This window comes from Cricetulus griseus, chromosome 10, assembly GCF_003668045.3.
Source record: "Cricetulus griseus strain 17A/GY chromosome 10, alternate assembly CriGri-PICRH-1.0, whole genome shotgun sequence".
Classification (NCBI taxonomy): domain Eukaryota; kingdom Metazoa; phylum Chordata; class Mammalia; order Rodentia; family Cricetidae; genus Cricetulus; species Cricetulus griseus.
The window spans coordinates 23,786,533-23,807,827 of NC_048603.1; the positions used below are offsets into that span (position 1 = coordinate 23,786,533).

A 21,295-nucleotide genomic window follows, 5' to 3' on the forward strand; every position below is an offset into this window, starting at 1 on the left:
TGATAATCCTTTGGCAACTAGGAGTTGGACTCTGCTGGGAAAGTCTTGGCACGAGGTATTTGTTTGGTTGATTAACTCATCAATTCACCAAACATGTCCTGGGCCAGGTACAATCCTGGCTGCAGGGTCTTCTCGTTCCCCGAAGGCTTCTCTGGAGAGGAAGGATGGGAGTGAATTCTGTCTTGCTCACCAGAGAGTTTTTCCAAAGGCCCTCTATTCCAGGTGGCACCCTAAAGTCCATAACTTGTCCTTCCAAGTAGGTGACCCTGAATGGCTCAGGGAGTGGTCCTGAAACTACACTGAGTCAGCACATCCAGCTCTGTGTCCTGTCACACTGTGTTGCCACCCACTGCACTTGGAGACAAACAGCTGTGGGGACGGAAAATATTTAAAACCTCATTAAAAGCAAAGCATCCAAGATAATGCCATTTCGAAACCGGGAAAACCCCTCTTCTGTTGACAGGCAGAAGCATTCCTGAGAGACAGATTTTCAGAGAGGTGTTTAAAGAGTGAGCTGCCTGGTCCTGATGCTCCTAGGTCACATAGCTTCCCTAAGATACTTTGTTACTGGCTTTCCTGTCCAGGTGGAGAAAATAGCATGGACGCTTACTTGCCATGCAAGGCTACTCGTGTGTGTGTGTGTGTGTGTGTGTGTGTGTGTGTGTGTGTAGAGAGAGAGAGAGAGAGAGAGAGAGAGAGAGAGAGAGAGAGATTGCCTGAAATATAAAAGGGATTCTCACCTCCGCATCTTGACAGTTCATGCAGAAGTGTTTCTGCTCCACCCCCTTTTAACTGATTCAGGGAATGCATCCTGGCAGCAGCAGGGACTTCTGACTACCTGCGATGAAACTGACATTCTTCGGGCTTTGAAAATGGACAGTAGTCCTAGCTGCAGCACTGGGACATTCTGGTGTACAACAAGAAACTTTAAAACAGCAAGTAAAATGGTTTGCCTTTCTTGGCTTATCCCTCGAAGACCAATTTTGCACTGTTTTGAGACTAGAAGCCCAAAAACTGTCAAGAGGAGTATCTGTTACCTGATTTCCTAGAAGGTCTAATTCACAGAAGCCTCCTGAAGCTACTCTTTCATAACTTTATTATTTATCTGTTTACTTATTTAATTTTGAGACAAGGTTTCTTGTATTCGGTCTGTATTCCCTCAAACTGGCTACATAAGCCAAGGATGACTTTCAAATTCTGATCCTCACTGATCTTCTGCTTCCTGAGCAGGTACAGAGGTACCATGCCTGGCGTGAGGCTACTTTTACTATGCAAGCTTTTAAAGTGACAATATCTGGGTTTGCAAAGGCAAGGCTTTACCTGAGGCTGGCAAGGGAAGAGGACGGACTCTGGTCTGTCAGTCCCTGGATCGCAAAGCCTCTTCCTTCCCTGTCACTTGACTTTCAAGTTGAGAGCCTCCTAAATGCAAACCTTCACGTTTGCATCTGGTCACAGCTGGGGATGGGAAACAGACTTGGTGACTTGAAACAGTGTGCATTAACCGCCATGCACTTCTGGATGCAGCAACACTGCCAGGTAGAACAACACACGTCACCACAGGGAGCAGTTTCCTTAGGCTGTGGCATTGCACTTGACATGCTAGAATTCCCTCTTCCTTGCTGTCTGACGGCCTCCCGTTCCACCTCAAAACACGACGCTGCCATCCTGTAGCTCCATGAAAGCACCCCAGCCAGTCATCTGCATCACTTTTCTGCTTTATAGTCACTTTTTGTAGGTGCCCACAGCTATTCCCCCTTGTGACTTGCACCAGAAGACAGTGCCCAGCTTGGCTCGGTACCATGTTAGCATTTGCCACCTATTGTAAGAATGAACGTATCTGGCAAAAGAAAAGATAATCAGATGTCTAGTCCGTGTTTTTCCAGTGTGATGGGTACTCATTAATACAATGTATGTAAACAATAGAGAGGAGGGGTTGGGATTCTCTTCTCATTAACCCTGGAGATATGCAAGGATGCCAAGCCTGGGGTTTATGAGCAACAGCTAGACCAGGGGCTGTGTGGGTGAGTCTTCATGTGGGACCAGGTGTGCTCTGAAGGATTCTTTGGGAGATCTGAAGGGGGGATTTGGCTCCTCGTTTCTCCCATTGACAGTTCTGTGAGGTCTGTGCTCAGCTTTAAGTAGATGGTACTTCAGTGTTGCTTAGACAGGCATACATTGTTTCTTTATGGGTGTTGGGTGTTGCTTAGACATACATTGTTTCTTTTTGAGTGCTACTTAGACATACATTGTTTCTTTTTGGGTGTTGCTTAGACATACATTGTTTCTTTTTGGGTGTTGCTTAGACATACATTGTTTCTTTTTGAGTGCTACTTAGACATACATTGTTTCTTTTTGGGTGTTGCTTAGACATACATTGTTTCTTTTTGGGTGTTGCTTAGACATACATTGTTTCTTTTTGAGTGCTACTTAGACATACATTGTTTCTTTTTGGGTGTTGCTTAGACATACATTGTTTCTTTTGATTCTGGCATGCCTTTGATTACAAGGTGCATTATTGATGTCCTCACAGCACTGGCAGAGAAAGCAGAAGTCGAAGTGCATGGACAGGAATACACTTTGTGTGTCAGACGTGCTAACCTGTGAAAACACAGCCATCGAGAGGGAGGAAATGAGAGGATTGAGAAGAACATAGCCAAGCTAGGTGCCCGCTGATGGGACTTGGCATGAGCATTGAGCATGAGTGAAACAGCTGCTTCTGCTTCTGCTTCTTCTTCTTCTTCTTCTCCTTCTCCTTCTCCTCCTCCTCCTCCTTCTCCTTTCTCCTCCTCCTCCTCTTCCTCCTCCTCCTCCTCCTCCTCCTCCTCCTCCTCTTCTTCTTGTCTGTTTGTTTGTTTTTTGAGACAGGGTTTCTCTGTGTATCTTTGGCTGTTCTGGAACTCGCTCTGTAGACCAAGCTGGCTTAGAACTCACAGAGATCCACCTGCCTCTGCCTCCCAAGTGCTGGGATTAAAGGCGTGTGCCACCAACGCCCAGCTCAGGCCAACTTCTTAAATGTCCTTTTTTTTAATTTCTAACATCCCAAGTGAGGGATGCATGCAATGGAGTCATCTCTCCTGAGGCCTAACCTGCTTGAAAGGCCAGTGAGGTTTAAAGAAAAGAAAGGGTGTAGACGTATCTAGGCGCTCTAGTTTTATATCTGTTGCTGTGATAAAACCACTCTGACATAAATCAACTTGGGGGAGTGAAGGGCTTATTTCACCTTACAATTTTAGACCACCGTTCTTTGCTGAGAGAAGTCAAAGCAGGAACTTGAAGGCAGGCAGGCCTGCTTACTCTTCCACACAGTCTCGCCTCTGACCAAGCAACTCATTTCACAGTCAAGGAAGTGCAACGGGAGCCATGGAGGCAGCTCCGTCGTTGGCTTATACTCAGCTAGCTTTCTTGTATAGTTTAAGACCACCTGCCCAGGGAATGGTTCTGCCCATGGTGGGCTGGGCCCTCCTACATCAATTTACCATCCTGATAATCCCTCATAGGCATGCCCACAAGCCAGTCTGACCTGGGCAGTTCCTCAATGGAGACTCTCTCCTCTTGAATGACTCTGGGTTGTGTCAGGTTTTCAGCTAACCAGGACACTAGGTTTCAATTGTTAGTCATAAAAACTCTGGCAAGAGGCTTATCCTGTATCAGCCCATTTCCTTCCCTGTGAGGTAGGGAGCAATGACGACGCCTGCCCTTGGGTTGTTATGAAACTAAAGAAGTTAATTTTTTTTTGTTGTGTGTGTCACACATACTTGCCACACAACACGTGTGCTGGCTTTGTTGTTGTCGTTTTAATGTTATTTAGGCTGTGGGGGTTATTGTTGCTTCCTTAAGATGGAACAAGAATGGTGCTTCTCATTGCCCTGGGCTTGGTGAGGACTCAGGGTTGCAGGTGACAGAGTAAGTGACATTAGGCCCTGAATGCTTCAAGGAAAGACTCAGCCACGAGGCTTCCAGGAACAAAAACATACCATGCAAGTTCTTCCCACACTGTTTCTCCTGTCCTTGGACTGAGTGGAGGCTGGGACACTTAGGTGTTGTTATTCCTGGAAGGTGACTTTCGGGCCTTGGAAGTAGCATCTTCTCTGTTTGTTACTGGGGCAGTGGTCACTGGACAGCCAACAGGATGAGCAGACACATGAACTATATCCATGATGCTGATCTTGATGACAAGGCTCTAAGTCAGGACCCTGGCTGCAGGTGTCGTTTCTATTTTGGGCTTGTCACCATAGTGGCAGTTATTTGTGCTATTGGCTATGGGCCGTTTGCTCTGTTTAGATAGAAGCTCCCTTAGTGTCAGCATCTCTAAGCCTACCTCGGCAGGACCCCCTGCATTCCATGCCACAGTGCTGAGTTCCCAGTACAGTAACTACCGAGCACTCAGAAGGTCGGGCTATAGCTCTGAGCTTTGAGTGGTAGACTCCTCAGCCGGTGGTGTTACAGCTTCTTGGTAGCAGGAAGCACTGATTTTTGGTGGCTTTCTGGAATTCTTCTGCAGTCTCAGCTCTTCACAGTCCCTGCCCCCACCTTCTGGAACTATTTATTCAGCTGCTGCTATGGGTATGCTTGGGGCTGGCAACCCCGGGAGTTGTCTGTTCTTCATGCTATCAACTTTGCTTGCTCTTCATGTAGTGAAGACGACAGTGGACAATACAACTGTCAGTGAAGCTTTATTAGATTCTGGACTGCAATACGAGTGGAGGCCACAAAGGGAGGCTCTATGGGACTGATCTTAGGATCGTGGCTTCTTGTAAACAGCTGTACATAAGCCCAGATGTCCTGGGTAGGGGCAACTCCCTACCAGATTGAAGACTGTTAGATGATAGATGGCTGTGGTGGAACCACAATGAGTCATTTGAAGCCATGGGGACAAAGCCAAGTCTCCTTCAGTCATTGAATGGTGTCTGGATGCTGCTGTGACAGCAGCAGCATCTCCCAGAGCAAAGCCAGGTTGGCATAGCCATCATGACTGTTGTAATAGTTCCAGGGACTGAAACAGAGTCTCTCTGGGGCGTGTGGGGCTGGATCAAGGTCCTATCTGGGTATCAGCCTCTGTGTTAGTGTGAACATTCACAAGGTATTTCAAGCTTCCTCAGCTGTCTGGACGAAAGGTCCAGGAACTATCTAGGGAGTGTCTGTTTGGACAGCTTTTGTGTTTCCTGTGAAAACAGTGGGGCTGAAGTTTAATTGCCACTGCCCCCCTCCCCCCGACGGGCCTTCAGGAGTGGCATCAATGTCATTCACAGCCTTGCAGGGCTTGGGAAGAGTGAGGAGAACACTAGTGGTTCTCACCTCTCGATGTTCTTGCTCAGCCCGGAGCAGTTACCAGTTCTGCCCAAAGTAATTGACACTGCATCCAGGCACTAGGGAAGACTGACAGCTATCAAGCAAGCAAGGGAGCTGCCTGCTGCTGACAGCTTCAGTCATAAAAAAAAAAAAAAGCAAAGAAAAAAAAAAAAACCTCAAGGAACACCTACATAAAAAATTAATCATGAATACTCTTCTTTCATAGACCTAACCTAACCATGCCTAAACCTCAGCCCAGCACCTTAGCAAAGGATGGAGCCTCCCCTCCTCAGCCACAGTCTGCCCAACACAGGCAATTCTCACACTTTAAGGTCCTTCTCCCTGATAACAACACTGCATCCTAAGTGTGATCATTGCTCTCTAGGTGGATGCTGCTAGAAGCCAAAGGCAGAGGAAATGTGAGACCATAAATGTGAAAGATGAAGGCAGGAAGCAGAGAGAGAGAGAAGACAGGGTCCCCAATAGAGACACTCTCACCCTGCTCTGCCTCATGCTCCCAGGGGTCTCTCCATGTCACGGGAGCTGTGCTTTTGTTCCCTCTTGTCCCCTCATCCTGGTCTGAACACTCTATCTTGGAGCTACTCCCTGGCTACCTCTAAGCTCACCTCTTGGGGTTGGAACAGAGAGAGGCGGGTGTTGCTTGCAGCAGGGTGCACCATCCTTTAATGAGACTAAGGGGTCTCGTGACCTGCCATCTGAAAGCCGGTAAGCCAAGAAGGTCAGTGATGGGGTTCTGTTTGAGTCTGGGATCCTGAGGACCAGGGAGACCTAAGGTGCCGGTTCTCACCTGAATCAGAAGACCCAAGAACAAGGAATCCCAGACTCCAAGTGCAGAAAAAGATGGACTTCAGCTCAAGCAGAGAGCAGCTTCCACCTCCTGCTCTTTTGTTTCAGTCAGGCCCTTGGACAGACTGGATGAGGCCCACTCGCCCCAGAAATACCCTCAGTAGACACATCCACATACGATGTTTCTCCAGCTGCCTGAGCAGCTATAGTCAAGTCAAGCTGACACATGAGAGTGATCATCACACTGATGCTTTCATTATTATTGATGCCACGAGAGTTTAGAAATGGGCAAACTCCTGGGCTAGGGAATTCTGGGAGTGCTTCCTAGAACGGGTCGAGTTTCTCACCAAAGAAGCAAGTTGAGCAGCTAAGAGATGGAAAGAAATAATAGTAGCACCACAATTTGTCTGGTGTGTTTTCTTTAGGCTCCTGATTTTGTCTAAGTACAGCTCCCACTGAACAGGAAAAAAACAAAACAAAACAAAACACTGGTAATTAGGAAAAGTGTTTAACATGGTTTTACGAGAGGAAGCAATTGTCTGGGCTTTAGTCAGCTGTAGATGACTCCAGAGTTCATAGTGTCTTTTCTGGAAGGATGTGAATTCAGTGTCTGCGAGGTGCCCTTGAAATGAAGCCCAGATCCTCTGTCAGGACTGGCACTGGAGAGGGTGTATTTATAGTTAATGTGAATATTAATTACTTAGGTTCTGTCTATGACAGAATACTTGGTATAAACAACTTAAGGATGGAGGATTTATTTTGGTTCATGGTTTCAGAGGGTTCAGTCCCTGGTTGCTCGATCCTTTGTACTCAAGCAGAGCATCGTGGCAGAGAGTGTCAGCGCCTCATGATGGACAGGACACAGAGAGGAAGAAGGGAAGTTCCAGGATTAAGTATGAGCTTCAAAACCACGTCCACAGCAACCTACTTTCTCTAATTAGGCCCCTCCCTCCCAAACATTGCCAACAGCCTGGGTTCAGATGTTCAATACGTGATCCCGTGTGTGTGAGTGTGTGTGTGTGTGTGTGTGTGTGTGTGTGTGTACACAATGAATATATGTCAATACTAACAACCCATATTGGGGGCTGGAAAGATGGCTCAGCGGTTAAGAGTGCTTAGTGCTGCCACAGAGGACCCAGGTTCGGTTCTCACCACCTGCATACATCAGGCAGCTTACAACTGCTTCTCACTCTGGTTCTGAGGGATTCGATGCCCTCTTCTGGCCTCTGTGGGCACCAACATGCATGAGATGCATATAAAGTCATGCAGGTGTATACACACATACACATTAAATGATATTTTAAAAACATACCAATTTGCTAGATAGCATGAATTTTTTTCTTTTACTTTTTCCCAGTTCTCAGCCTCTAAGAAAATCATTTTAATTGAAATACATTATTTATCTCACCTTTATAAAAGCCAGCCATAGAGGGGAAAAACAGCACCTTAAAATCAAAACAGTATTTATCTCCAAGCATTATAATAATAATTTTGTGGTTGTTTTATGCCTTACTAGTTTTCCTGAGCCCTCTGGAAAGAAATATCCTCTGAATTAAAATCAGTCTCAGAGGATAAAGGGGTCTTGATGTGTGTGCTGAGTGAACTTACAGCACCCAGGAGACATCTTGTCCTTGAATGGATTCTGACCTCATCTTAGGAGGTCATCGTCAAGGCAGCAGAGTCTCACACCTCACACAGCTCTTTCACACACATCTCTCTGAAGAGTCAAAGTGAGTACTGATGCGGGCCAGGCTGGAATTGTGGCCTCGTTTCACAAACAAGTGAGAGACTAACCAATGAACGTGGGGTTCTGAGAACCCACCAGAGGACAAGGCTGAGGTAGGCGAGTAGACCAGGACTGGTGTAGCGACATGGGGAAGTATGGATACAATGTGTTAGTGTACTTTATCATCATCATATTTTTGAAACAGAGTCTCATGTATCCCAGGCTAGCCTCAACTGCCTTGTGCAGCCTAGGATGATTTTGAATTTTCTGATCCTCCTGCCTCTATCTACAAAGTCCTGGGATTATAGGTGTGAGTGATTTATGTGGTGAGGAACATTAAGCCCAGTGTTTTGTACATGTTAGGCTAGCACCCTACGGACCGAACTACATTCTCAGTCAAGCTTTTGGGCCTGGATCCAGAGTCTGTTTCTTCCATGTGCTGTCTCAAGCACATTGTTTGTTTCGTTTTTTTTGTTTGTTTGTTTCAAGTCTTGGTTTTCTCTTGTATAAAGATGACCAATCATCTGTCTTGAGGACTTTTGTGAGGATCAACTTGTCACCAAGTAGGTAGAAATGCTGCAAGAATAGTTGTGTCAGTTGTCAACCTAGCTATGCTGTCTGTGTTGAGGGTTTCATTTTCTTTCTCCTAACTTGTATTCATTCTCATTGGTGTTCATAAATTAATACTCCCATGTCTAGTTGGTTTTAAAAATCCATACATTTACTTGTTTACTTGTATACATGTATACGTAACGTGCCATTGTATATGCACATGGATGTCAAAGGACAACTTGTTTTTGTGATTTTTGTTTGTTTGTTTTTTTGGGTTTTTTGGGGGGGTTCGAGACAGGGTTTCTCTGTGTAGCTTTGGAGCCTATCCTGGCACTCGCTCTGGAGACCAGGCTGGCCTCAAACAGAGGACAACTTGTAAGAGTTGCTTTTCTCTTCCCACGTGGGTCCCCTGAATTCAGATTGTCTCACTTGGTGGTGAAATGAGGACAGTGAGATGGGCGAGCATTGCGTCAGTGATTGACACTCTTGTCATGGAGCAGGGCTCCTTAAACTTTGTCCACCCCGTCCCTCTTTCACGTGAAAAAATTTAAGGCAACCTCTAGTAAAACCATAATTTACTCTAAAGTGACCATTTATTAAAGAGAAAAATCAGTTGTGAGATGGATGTACCTCTTTATTTGTACATGAATTAAGTCTTGGCCGAATACTTGAGTCTGTAAGACATAGAGCATCTTCAGTGTTTTTCAGAGCTGATCCATATTTCAATCTCATAGTCACCCACTCAGGCAATGATGCTTCTCATAGATACATAGCACAAAACAGCAGAAAGCTATTAAGGTGTTCCAGAAATTGCTGGGCATTCGGTCCTGATCCTAAGTCAAAATTCATGTAACCTGTTCTACGAAACTCAAGTCAGCAATTTGAGCAAGTTTTTAAGCATCGAACATTCTGATACAGCTCAGGCTAATGGAATCCATCCATGCTGAGAAATGACTGCAGGAAAGTAGTGAAGTCCTTGTTTTCCATAAGAGCACTGTAATTCATAGCGTACACTGGGCCTCAAATGTGAGCTGAGTGTGTTTTAGAAGCCTTCATCAGTGTGAGGGCTTGCTGAGTGCAAAGTGTGCAAGCTGTGAGATCAGAGCTAAGGATGAAGAAACGTGAGACAAGAGTGGGGGCTGCCACAAGCAACCCCCGATTCATCGTGCACGTGATCGTGAATTCACGTTTGCGTAGTTGGGTTAACTGTTGCTAGATTTTTTTTTCCCTACCACCCCCCATAGGGATGGCCCACATTTAAATAGCTTTTGTTCTAGAGCACCAAGAAGCCACTGAAAGGTGGTTAGCTGGGGGTGGAGAGGTGGGAGATGACACCATCAGGTTTCTATAAATTTTATCCTGCACATCAACTTGATTATGAGACGCAGTCTTGGGGCTGAAGAGATGGCTCAGCAGCTGAAAGCACTGGCTGCTCTTGCAGAGGATCTGAGTTCAGTTCCCAGCGGCCACATCTGGCAGCTCACAACCACCCATAAACTTCTGCTCCAGGAGATCTGCTGTCATCTTTGGGATTGGAGACTGCAAACATGTGTATTCATGTGCACGTATCTATAGACGCACTCACGTACATGTAACTGAGACCTTAAAAATCCTTATTTGGATATGGGTTATAAAAAACAAATGTTGCCTTTGACTGCTACGATTTTGAACAGTGGGTGGAAGCTTGATGCTGTCAGCAGTGCCTGATGCTGGTTGAGGCAGGGTGATAAATGTATGGATATCATGAGGCTACTCTCCCCTTGTATTCTGTGTGTACAAAATGAGACAAAGGGAGAGAGTGGTTTCATCATGGGAGATGTGAATAGTACTGAAGTTAGGTCAGTTGTAGTGGTGCAGACGAGAATACTGAGAGCTTGGTCCAGGCCATCGGAGGAGATAGAGAGATGGCTGAGTGGGCAGGTTTCCAAGAAGTAAGGTAGGCATAACTTGGGATGGATTGGATATAGGGTTGAAAGCATTGGTGGGGTCCAAAGCTTCTGGGCTTGGATGGAGGTGTCTTCTAAGCTGGAAATCCCTGGAAAAGCACCAAGCCGACCCCGTGGCTCACGGGAGTTTACAAACCTTTCTTTCCTCTCCATCTTACAAATAGTGAAGCTAAGGCTGGAGAGATGGTTCAGTGGTTAAGAGTGCTGGCTGCTCTTCCAGAGGTCCCCAGTTCGATTCCCAGCAGCCACATGGTGGCTCACAACCACCTGTAATGAGATCTGAAGCCCTCTTGTGGCCTGCAGCCATACATGCAGGGGGAACACTATACAAAATTAATTAATTAATCAATTTTCAAAAAAATAGTGAGGCTACTTCCTTATGCAATGTCTCCCATTCCAGACTTCTTGCATTCATTGTGCTCAGCAATTAATTAGGTTTTGGCATGCGTGCATTAATTAAAATCCTTTCCCAGGTTAACAGGGCCTGTCCTGAAATATGTAGGTTCATCTCCATCCGATTTCTTCCTGGGGAGAGGTTTCTCTGCTTTCCAGTAAGCGCACAGCTGCATCTGTCTGTCTGTCTATCTGTCTGTCTGTCCATCATACCTGCCACACACCGTCAGTTAGTTCATGCTTAAGGAGCCTGGGCCTAGAGAAGTTAATGACTTGTAAATTGCTCTCCAAGGCTGAGCCAGAAATAGAAGGCAAGAAAGTTCCTGAACAGTCTTGCACAGAACTGCTCCGATGGAGGTGTCAGCCCCACTGTGGGAAGTGACTCGTGCTAGCTGCCCACCCTCACATGCCGACTGGCCACCCTAGGCAGCCCAGCCTCCATTGGTTGGGTACAAGTTTTCTCGCCCAGCCCCCCTGACTGACTGCATCACCTTTTCTCTCCCGCACTGTTCAGGTCGTTTTCGGATGTGACGGCTGAGACATGAGATCTTCAGCCTCCCGGCTCTCCAGTTTTTCCTCAAGAGATTCACTATGGAATCGGTGAGTGGTCCCTGGCCCACCCTGTCCGGGAAGCATGTTGATGCTTGGGGGAGGGGGGGCGGGGTTCAGCAGCAACACTGGCTAAAAAGCAAGGGCGGGGTGGGTTAGAAACAGCATCCTGCAAACATCCGTGCCCGATGCTCTTTCAGTATTTTTGTAGCGTGATGGGCCTCCAATTTTTTCTTTCCTTTTTCCCCCCATTCATTTATTTGTGTGTGTGTGTTTTATGGCATACATGCGAGAGTCAGAAGACACGTTGGTGGAGTTGGTTTTCCCCTTCCACCATGTAGGTTCTTAGGATCAACTTAGAGCCTCAGACTCAGTGGCAAATGCTCTTAATCTACAGAGCCATCTCGGCGGTCTTGTTGAGACAGGCCCTTGAGTAGCCGCAGGCTGCACCATGTAGCTGAGGGTGGCCTTGAACTTACTCTTCCTTCTCCACCTCCTCGGTGCGGGGATTACAGACATGCACCACCATGCCTGGGTTTTGTGGTGCATGGGATGGAACCGTGGCCTTGAACATGCTGGGGTAACACTCCGCCAACTGAACTGCATCCCCAGTCCTCCCACTGTCCTCTTTCATGTCCATTACCTGTTGAATCTAATCCTAAGGAAATGCACGTGTGGGGAAAATGCAGGCAGGATGGAGGCATGTATCAGGGAGTGGTCGGGAATTACAGTGGGTGCTACTTGTTACGATAAATCTTTTAGCCAAAGGCACCACGTGTTTGCTTTATGCCAGCCGCCCGCCTGAGTTAGGGCCCAAATGAATACACAGGAACTTGTATTAGGTACAATGCTGCTTGGCCAATGACTAGGATTCTCATCTTCTAGCTCAGTCTTAATTATCATAAATCTATATATTTTATAAGACTTATCTTATTGGACGCCTTATTGGCGTCCCTCCTTGCTGGTGGCTCACATCCTGCCGCTGGAGAAGGAAGAGGAAAAAGGGACCCTTCCTGTTTCCTCGCTTAGATATGAGTCTCCTTGCTATGTCACTTCCTGCTTGGATCACCACTTCTCTACTACATTTCCCAGAATCCTCTTTGACTCCTAGTCCTACCTAACTTGCCGTTTCATTGGCCAAACAGAACTTTATTAAACAATCAATAAGATAAACATACACAGGAGTACTTTCCCCATCAACTACTTTAGCCAGTGGACGTTCATTGGAGATCACTGGATCCTGCCCAACCGTCTGAAGCTGCCTAGGAATGGCTGCATTGGTAATAACTCTCCTGGCTGGATTGGAAGTCATTTCCTCCCGCCCTGGGGCCATTTATCTCCCCCACCCCATATCTTCTCATCATCCTTTCATTAAAGTAGGTTTACCCCCATTTGGCAGCTGGGAATACTGAGTCCTAGAATTGGGACAGAAAAGGGAGAGGCTGAGAAGTCCAACTTTGGGGTCAATTGGAAATCTGGCTGCTCAGGAAGAAACCCGCAAAATCATGAGGGTTGACTGGCTGGGGTTGGTCTGCTGTGGCTTTTGTTGCGGGGAAATCAGTGTAGTGTGGGGGAGGACATGTCAGTGCCGGAGGGAGTGGCCGATAAGCGGCCCAGGTTCAGATTTGTTTGATCTCAGTTGAGACAGGGACCTTATCTCTTACTTCTGCTCCTTTATCTCGGGAAGGGGCGGGCGACAAATATTTACGTTTCAGATTTTTCTGGCACAGGTTAGTGATGCAATCGAGCGTTCGGATACTGCGGGGACACAGATGCAGTAATTACTTCATTTTCAGGCTGAACGCAAATTTTGAGGGTGGTTGCGATGGGCAAAAGTTTTCTGAACCGGGAGTGAGAGACATGGCTCGGTTTATAAAATGCTTGCCGAGCAAGCATGACGACCCGAGTTCTGACCTCCGGCACCCATGCAAAGCTGGGCAGGGCAGCGCCCCCGCAGTGTGAGTTTGCAACTCCAGCGCTTGCGGGGCCGGGAGGAGACACGCGAACTTGTGAAGCTTTCCAGCCGGCCGGTACAGGCAGCTGCAAGCCAGATGCTCTAAGAGAACACGTCTTAAACATGATGTACAGAAGCAACGGAGGAAGATATCTGGGCTGTGGCATCTGCAGGTGCATCCGTGAACACGCTTCACACCACACACACATGCATGCGTGCACACACATATACGCACACATGCACACACACTCACATGTGTGCACACACATGCACACTCAAACACAAACACACATGCATGTGCACACACATATACACACACATACATGTGCACATACACACACATGCACACTCAAACACAAACACATGCATGTGCACACACACACATGCACACACACTCATGCGCACGCACACACACACATTCGAACACAAACACACATGCATGTGCACACACATATACACACACTCACAAGCATGCACACACATGCACACATGCACACTCAAACACAAACACACATGCATGTATGCACACATACACACATGCACACACACTCACATGTGTGCACACATACATGCACATTCAAACACAAACACACATGCATGTGCACACACATATACACACACATGCACATACACTCACATGCTCATGGACACACACACATTCAAACACAAACACACATGCATGTGAGCACACACATATACACATACACGCACACACACTCATATGCATGCACACACACACACACACACACACACACGCACATTTGAATACAAACACACATGCATGTATGCACACACATATACACACACATGCACACACACTCACATGTGTGCACACACATGCACACTCAAACACAAACACACATGCCTGTGCACACATATATACACACATACATGTGCACATACACACACATGCACACTCAAACACAAACACATGCATGTGCACACACACATGCATACACTCACATGCGTGCATACACACACCCACATTCGAACACAAACACACATGCCTGTGCACACACATACACACACTCACATGCATGCACACACATGCACACTCAAACACAAACACACATGCAGTGCACACATACACAGACATACACAGACATACACAGACATACACACATGCACCCACATACATGATACAAATACTGAATGGGTGGGTGGGAGAAGCCAGAGGGGAACCAAAACTGAGGCTCTTGATGTGACCCAGACATGAGGTGACAAGAAACTGTTTCCAAGGAAACAAGGCTGAAGGTGTCTGATTTCATAGTTTGTCTATTACAGGATTTTTCAAATGCTGTTGTGTTTTACTATGTTTTGTTTTTGAAGTCAGGAATACCATACAAAGTGGCACTAATTTTGTAGGTATCTTTTTGGGGCATTGAGTTGTACTGTAATTGTGGAAGTATTGGAATTAGGTTTTGCTATGAATGGCATAAAACCTAAGCGACTCTTGCCTGTAAAAGATATAGGGCGTTGGTGGCGCACGCCTTTAGTCCCAGCACTCAGGAGGCAGAGGCAGGCGGATCCCTGTGAGTTTGAGACCAGCCTGGTCTACAAGAGCTAGTTCCAGGACAGCCAGGGCTATATAGAAAACCTGTCTCAAAAAATAAATAAATAAATAAATAAATGCACACACTCATACGTGCACACACGCACGCGCGCATACACACATGCACACACACACACACTCACGAGGAGCTGGGAGATAACTCCAAAGTGAAAGCACTTGCTGTGTAAGCCTCAGGATTGGAACTCAGAACCCAGATGAAGGCTAGGCCAGTGTGGTACCCTGTTGGGAATTCCAGCCTTAGAAGATGGAGACAGGATCCTTGGTGTGAGCTTATGACCAAGACTAACCGCTTGGTGGGTTCGGTTCAACTGAGAAACTCTCGTCATGAATAAGGCTTCAAGAAGGGTTCCTGACATTACTCTCTGTCTCTATGTCTGTCTCTATCTCTGTCTCTCTGTCCCTCTCTCTCTCACACACACACACACACAACCTGCACATACATGTGCACTCATTTACACATACGCATTACACATATGCATGAAAAAAAATACAGATAGCGTGTGTGTGTGTGTGTGTGTGTGTGTGTGTGTGTGTGTGTGTGTTGTCCTTTCTAAATATTCAGACAAGGATGATGGGAGTTGCTGCAGCAGTCTGTAAGGTCTGTAGACCTCTTCTCTTATTTCTCTACTGTGTGGGTTTCTGTTCCCAAGGCTCTCTTGCTCTCGTATGCTAGCTGCTTTTTCCTGGGCATCACGTTTACCAGAGGGTTAAAAAGTAGAAGAGGAGGAGGAGGAAGGAGGAGGAGGAAGAGGAAGAGGAGGAGGAGGAGGAGGAGGAGGAGGAGGAGGAGGAGGAGGAGAAGAAGAAGAAGAAGAAGAAGAAGAAGAAGAAGAAGAAGAAGAAGAAGAAGAAGAAGAAGAAGAAGAAGAAGAAAAAGAAGAAAGGCAGGGTATATGGTGCTTCTGTGTAAATCTTGTTGGCCGAAATTTAATCCTCTGGCTACACTTAGTCCCAAAAGGAGAGAGAGAGTCTTGGTTAAGATGTAATCTTTATCCAGTGAGACTATGCTTACCATCTTCTTCAGGCATGCTACTACTTACTAAGTGAACGCTGTTGAGAAGACAAGCTTTGTAGCCAGGCAGCTGGAGATCAATTGCTGGACACTAGTCAGGTGACCTCGAAAATCTCCTAACCTCTCTTAGCCTGGGGATTTTCATCTGTGAAAACCCAGTCCATACAGCTCTGCTAAGTGTTCTTGTGAGCAGTGGACGAGCCGAGGCAAAGCCTCGCCCCAGTGCCCAGTGCCCCATAAATGCAGCCTCAGGCCGTACCCTGACTGCGGCTTACTTCTCTGTTGCTTCCTCCATCACCCATGCCTGCCTTCTCTGCCTCTGCTGCTCCTACTGCTTCCTCTGCTCCCATCCCCACAGCCTCTGCAAGTCCCCAAGCTTCCATCCGTGCTGTGACTCCTCCCTGTGTGTCTTCGGCTTCCTGATGGATGCATTGCGACCTTTAACAGGCCCTTAATACCCCGTACTTACTGACATACCGACCCGTGCCTCTGAGTCTCAGGACTTCCCTCCATCTTGACGATGAGAGTCAGACAGTAGCTGGAAGGGACCAGACGTGATGAGCATCTGCTCTTCTGCTCCTCTCTTTCCTGACACAGGTGCTGGATTCTTTGTGTGTAAAACGCCCCCCAAGTGTGTTCCGATAAATCTTTCCGCCAAAGCCTCCAAGCCCCACTGCCACGTGTGTGCTTTACACCAGCTGCCCACCCGAGTAAGGGTCCCAATTAATGCACAGAGAGACTTGTATTAGGTTCAAAGCTGCTTGGCCAATGACTAGGATTCTCATCTGCTAGCTCAGTCTCAATTATCATAAATCTATATATTTTATAAGACTTATAGAGGATGCCTTTCGCTGGCACCCTCTCTTGCCGGTGGCTCACATCCCGCCGCTGCAGGAGCCAAAGGGGGAAAAGGGACATTTCCTGCTTCTCCTTGCTTAAATATGAGTCTCCCTGCTATGTCACTTCCTGCCTTGATCACCACTTCTCTACTACGTTTCCCAGAATCCTCTTTGACTCCTAGTCCTACCTAACTTGCTGTCTCGTTGGCCAAACAGTATTTTATTTAACAATCAATAAGATAAACACACACAGAAGTACAGTCCCCATCACAAGTGTGCCACTGAAGAAATAGAGGGCTCTGTGTGTTTATCTAATAATTCGGGGGGGGGGGATGTGTGCGCCTTCGGGGTAGAGAGATATCTCAGTCGGTAGAGTGTGTGCTGTGCAAGCGTGAGGATCTGAGTTCGAGCCCCCGAAGCCACAAGTAGTGGCTTATGTCTGTCACCCTGGTGCTCAGGAGGCAGGGACAGACAGTCTACCTAAATCATGGAGTTCCAGGTTCAGTGAGGGACTTGCCTTAGAAATTAGGTGGAGAGGGGTTTGGGGGATCTCCCAACGTGAGCCTTTGACCTCCATGTATATGCACACCCATGTGTATGTACCTACCTGAACACACACACACAGACACACACAAACCCATGCACACACCCGTGCATGTACACGTGTATACCTACCTGAACTCACACACACACATGCATGCAAACTTGCATGTATTACCTACCTGCACACACACACACACACACACACACACACACACACACACACACACGTGTGTGCACACCCATGTACACACGCATGTGCCACAGCTGGAAAGTGGTACCGACACCAGTGTTACCACACCCATCTGATTGCAAAGCCTGTGTCCTGAACTGTAACCCAAAGATTTGCATTTCTATGGCTTTGTTCTTTCACTAAAGGGACAGTAATCCACTGCCTAGTTCTTAGGTACCAGAAACCAGAATGCAGGGTCCACGCAGGTGACACAGGCTGTCTTGTGGAGCCCTGTCTTGAAGAGGTGAATGCCATCGGGCCATCAGCTTAGGTCTTGTGTGGGATGCTCAGGGGACACCGGGTGGGTTGGGAAGCCAGCCTCACCACCCCACTGATGGGGAAAGTTCTCACACTAGTGGGCAACCCAGCCGTATGGGGCCCACATTCAGCCATATAAAGCAGCGTTCTCCACCCCTGCCAACAAATACCGAAAGGGACTCGGCTTTTCTTGTCTTGTCTGTCACTGTCACCGTTATGAGCTGCCTGGCACTCCGAGCAGCAGGCCACACTGGAGCTGTGCATTCAGTGGAGGAAAAGGAAAATTAAGAGTGGCGACTTCCCACACGGTTAGTCAAGATGGTGTCAATGAGTGAGTGAATGGATACGATCTTGATCCACAGCCAGGCAGGTGCCATGCACTCAAGTGCGGTGGGAAATGAATAAGAGCCATTTCTTTTTGACACCTTGCATAACACCAGGAAGGCAGGGCAACAGCCCGTGGCAGCCTAATCGGATTCAGAAAGCAGCTGGCTTTGTTTTTAGGGGTTTTCTTCGTGTGTACTGATGACCTAAACTTGAGCCTGAAGCCCTCCTAAGCCAAGCCCTGGGAAAATCCTCTGCTTTCCAAGTGTCAAGGCGGATTCCATCATCAACATGCTGCCAGCTGTTAGCCCAAATTGAATTCCCCTGCATCCAGCCGATGTCCCTTTTTGGCCAAAGGGCAGGGGTCAGGAATGTGTGCCGAGCATGGACAGGAAACGTGTCCCAGAAGCCAAACACAGAAGGCTAACCTCTCGACTCTGCATTTCTGACAGAGCTGGAGGGGTCAGGATGCCTTGGGGTCTGGATTCGAAAGAAAAAGAAATGCACGATAGAAAAACAGTTTTTAAGTTCCATTGTGAAAGACCTTCGGATATAATCAAAGTAGCCTCAAATTCCTGTGGCCGCTTTCCAGCTCCAGCTGTTCTTCGGTTATCTACGTTCAAGCGGGAAGGTTCTCCCCAAACCCAGAGCCTGCAAAGTGTTATCCTGTCCCTCCCTCCCTCCCTCCCTCCCCTCCCTCCCTCCCTCCCTCCCTCCCAAGAAAGTAAGGAGAAGCCACAGAGAGCTGGGTCCTGTGCAGAACCCTGAAATAAGTGAGAACCATTGATGGTCGGGCCTCTGTGAGCATCTCTCATGTTCAGTCATCGTTTTAAAAGTAATATTCATTCTGCAGATGCCTATATTTTCCTTTTTTCAGGTTTATTTTTTAAATTAACATAGTTACTGTATATGATGGGTTTCATGTGACATTTTCGTACACAGGTCTCTCTGTATCTTGCTCACTCGTGTTCATACGTCACTACCGTCCCCTTTCCTTATCCCTCCCCGTCCTTCTTTCCAACGGTCCTCTTCCTCCCACAACAACAGATTCCCCTTCTGCTTCCATGTCATGTCTGTGTGCGTGTGTGTGTCATGCATGTGTGCATGTGTGAGCGTGTGTATGTGTGTGTATGTGTATGTAATACACTCACTGAGCCCTATTTTTTCAAGGGTCTTTGTGGCACAGACATGGTTGTACCTCTTGGGCTCTTGTTTTGATTATTCTCGGTGCTAAGGATGGAACCCAGGGCCTTACATAGACTAGGCAAGCACTGTACCACTGAGCTACCTCCTAGCTTCCTTTTGGAAGTCCTTCAGGGCTGCAGGGATTGCTCAGTGGTTAAGAGCACTGGCTGTTCTTCAAGAGGACCTGGGTTCGATTCCCAGTACGGCAGCACACAACTGTCCATAACTCCAGTTCCAGGGCATCTAATACCCTCACATAGACACATATGTAGGCAAAACGGCAAAACACATAAATGCACATAAAATAAATAAATTAAAAATAGGCGTTTTCTCAAAAAAGAAGAAAGTACTACAGAAACAAAATACTAAGAAATGGAGAAAGTACTTTGTACTTCACCAACTCACCCAGCACAGCTCTTTCTGAGACCCACTGTGAAGTGGCGGCAATCTTGGTATCAGCTGCTGGGATACCAAGATGGCAGACACATACTTCCCATGTGTTAGAACTCAGCATGGTGTGAATGCCCTGGGGTTGCTGTGGCCTGCTGGTTGGTGGTTTAACCCAACAGAGGTGGTCCCGTCCTACATTTTAGGAAGCTAGGACTTTAGAGCCAGTGTCAGAGGGCCTGCAGGGAGATGCCCTCCCCATGTCATCCCCAGCTTCTGTATTGGCTGTCTGTTCTTGTTACTTCTGGGATGACAGTCGTGCTGTCTCTGCAGTGTTGTGTGTCTTGTTTTCCCCTTTCCTGTAAGAAGTCCAATCACACTAGATTTAGGGTCTGTCCGCATCTCTGTGACCTCACTCAAAAGTATACCTGATTACACTTGCAAAGATCCTGTTTTCTTGTGTTTGTCTGTTTTTTGTGATAGGATCTCATTAGCCCAGGCTGCCCCTGAACTTGCCATGGAGTTGAAGTTTGGCCTTGAACTCCAGATAGTCCAGGTTGCACCTCCCAGGTGTTAGGATTGCAGGTGAACGCCAGCGTGACCAGCTTATAGATCCTGTTTTCAGACGAGTGGTCACATTCGTGAGTTCTGGTAGCTGAGATATGCATACCTTTTATGAGGCAATACAGCACATAGCAAGCATTGACCGTGATGCTCCCTAAGGCCCTGAGTCTGGACCACTGCCTTACCTGACTCTTTCGGTGTTATCTTTACCGGAAAGGGGTGTTGTAATTTTTTTTAAGTGTTTGGAGAGAGAAAATTGCCATGCAACAGAGTTCAAGTGGAGGGTTTTTTTATTTTTTAATTAAGGGGAAAGGATTGTAAAAAGGGGAAAGGGGAGGGGGAGACCCGCCTCCTGGGAGGAAAGAGGAAAGAGGAGAGGCAGAGAGAGAGAGAGAGAGAGAGAGAGAGAGAGAGAGAGAACAGACAGACACACACACAGAGAACAGATAGAAAGAGAGAGGGGAGAGAGAAAGAGAGAGAGAGAACAGATAGACACAGAGAGGGGAGAGAGAGAGAGAACAGATACACACAGAGAGAGAGAAAGAGAGAGAGAGAGAGAGGAGGTGGGTAGTGCCCTTTTCAAAGGGAACACAGTGAATGTGCACAGGTGGTGCTCTTAGTGGCTGCAGCTGCGTGCGTATCCTGTCAGAACTCCAAGGGCGGGCCAGTACGAATGCCTAAATAGTAACAAAGGGTACATGTCTGGAGAGTGGCACCTTCCATCACTTGAATGGGTGTTTGCTGTTTCTAGGTAGCAAAGTTTACTGGTGGACGCTCCCTTGTGCATCAGCAGGGAAGTTCCTGTGGGATTCCCCATTGGTGACAGCTCCTTGTTGCAGCTGTCGCCAGTGTTGTTTCCTGGGCTGGTAGGTGAGGTGACTGAGTTCTGGGAAAAGAAGTGGACAAGGAATAATCTCGTTGTGTATTCTTTACCTTGCCCTGGCTCTCAGGCATTTAAGCCCAGTGCCCCCCACCCCCTCACCATTCGAGACTTTCTGGAGAAGGGGTCCTCGTGTTCAGCTACATTGAGTGCCACTGGGGAAGACTACAAGAGGCAAAGGAGTCAAGAAAATGACAGACCAGGGTTATTACAGGGTTATTATTGTAGCCAGGTCAGAATTCCCTTTTCAGACTGGATAACATTCGATGTGTGCGTGTCTGCATG

General features: G+C 47.2%; 1 protein-coding gene across 3 annotated transcripts in view; it reads left to right on the forward strand.

Moving 5' to 3' along the window:
* The window catches only part of Asap1 (ArfGAP with SH3 domain, ankyrin repeat and PH domain 1), a 282,890-nt gene that overhangs the window by 20,685 nt on the left and 240,910 nt on the right, over positions 1–21,295 (forward strand). For all 3 annotated transcript variants that reach the window (XM_027431674.2, XM_035449607.1, XM_035449606.1), the window contains exon 2: positions 11,228–11,313. In XM_027431674.2, coding sequence (XP_027287475.1) covers positions 11,255–11,313 — 59 coding nt within the window. In that variant the 5' untranslated portion in view covers positions 11,228–11,254. The remainder of the gene's footprint in view (positions 1–11,227; positions 11,314–21,295) is intronic.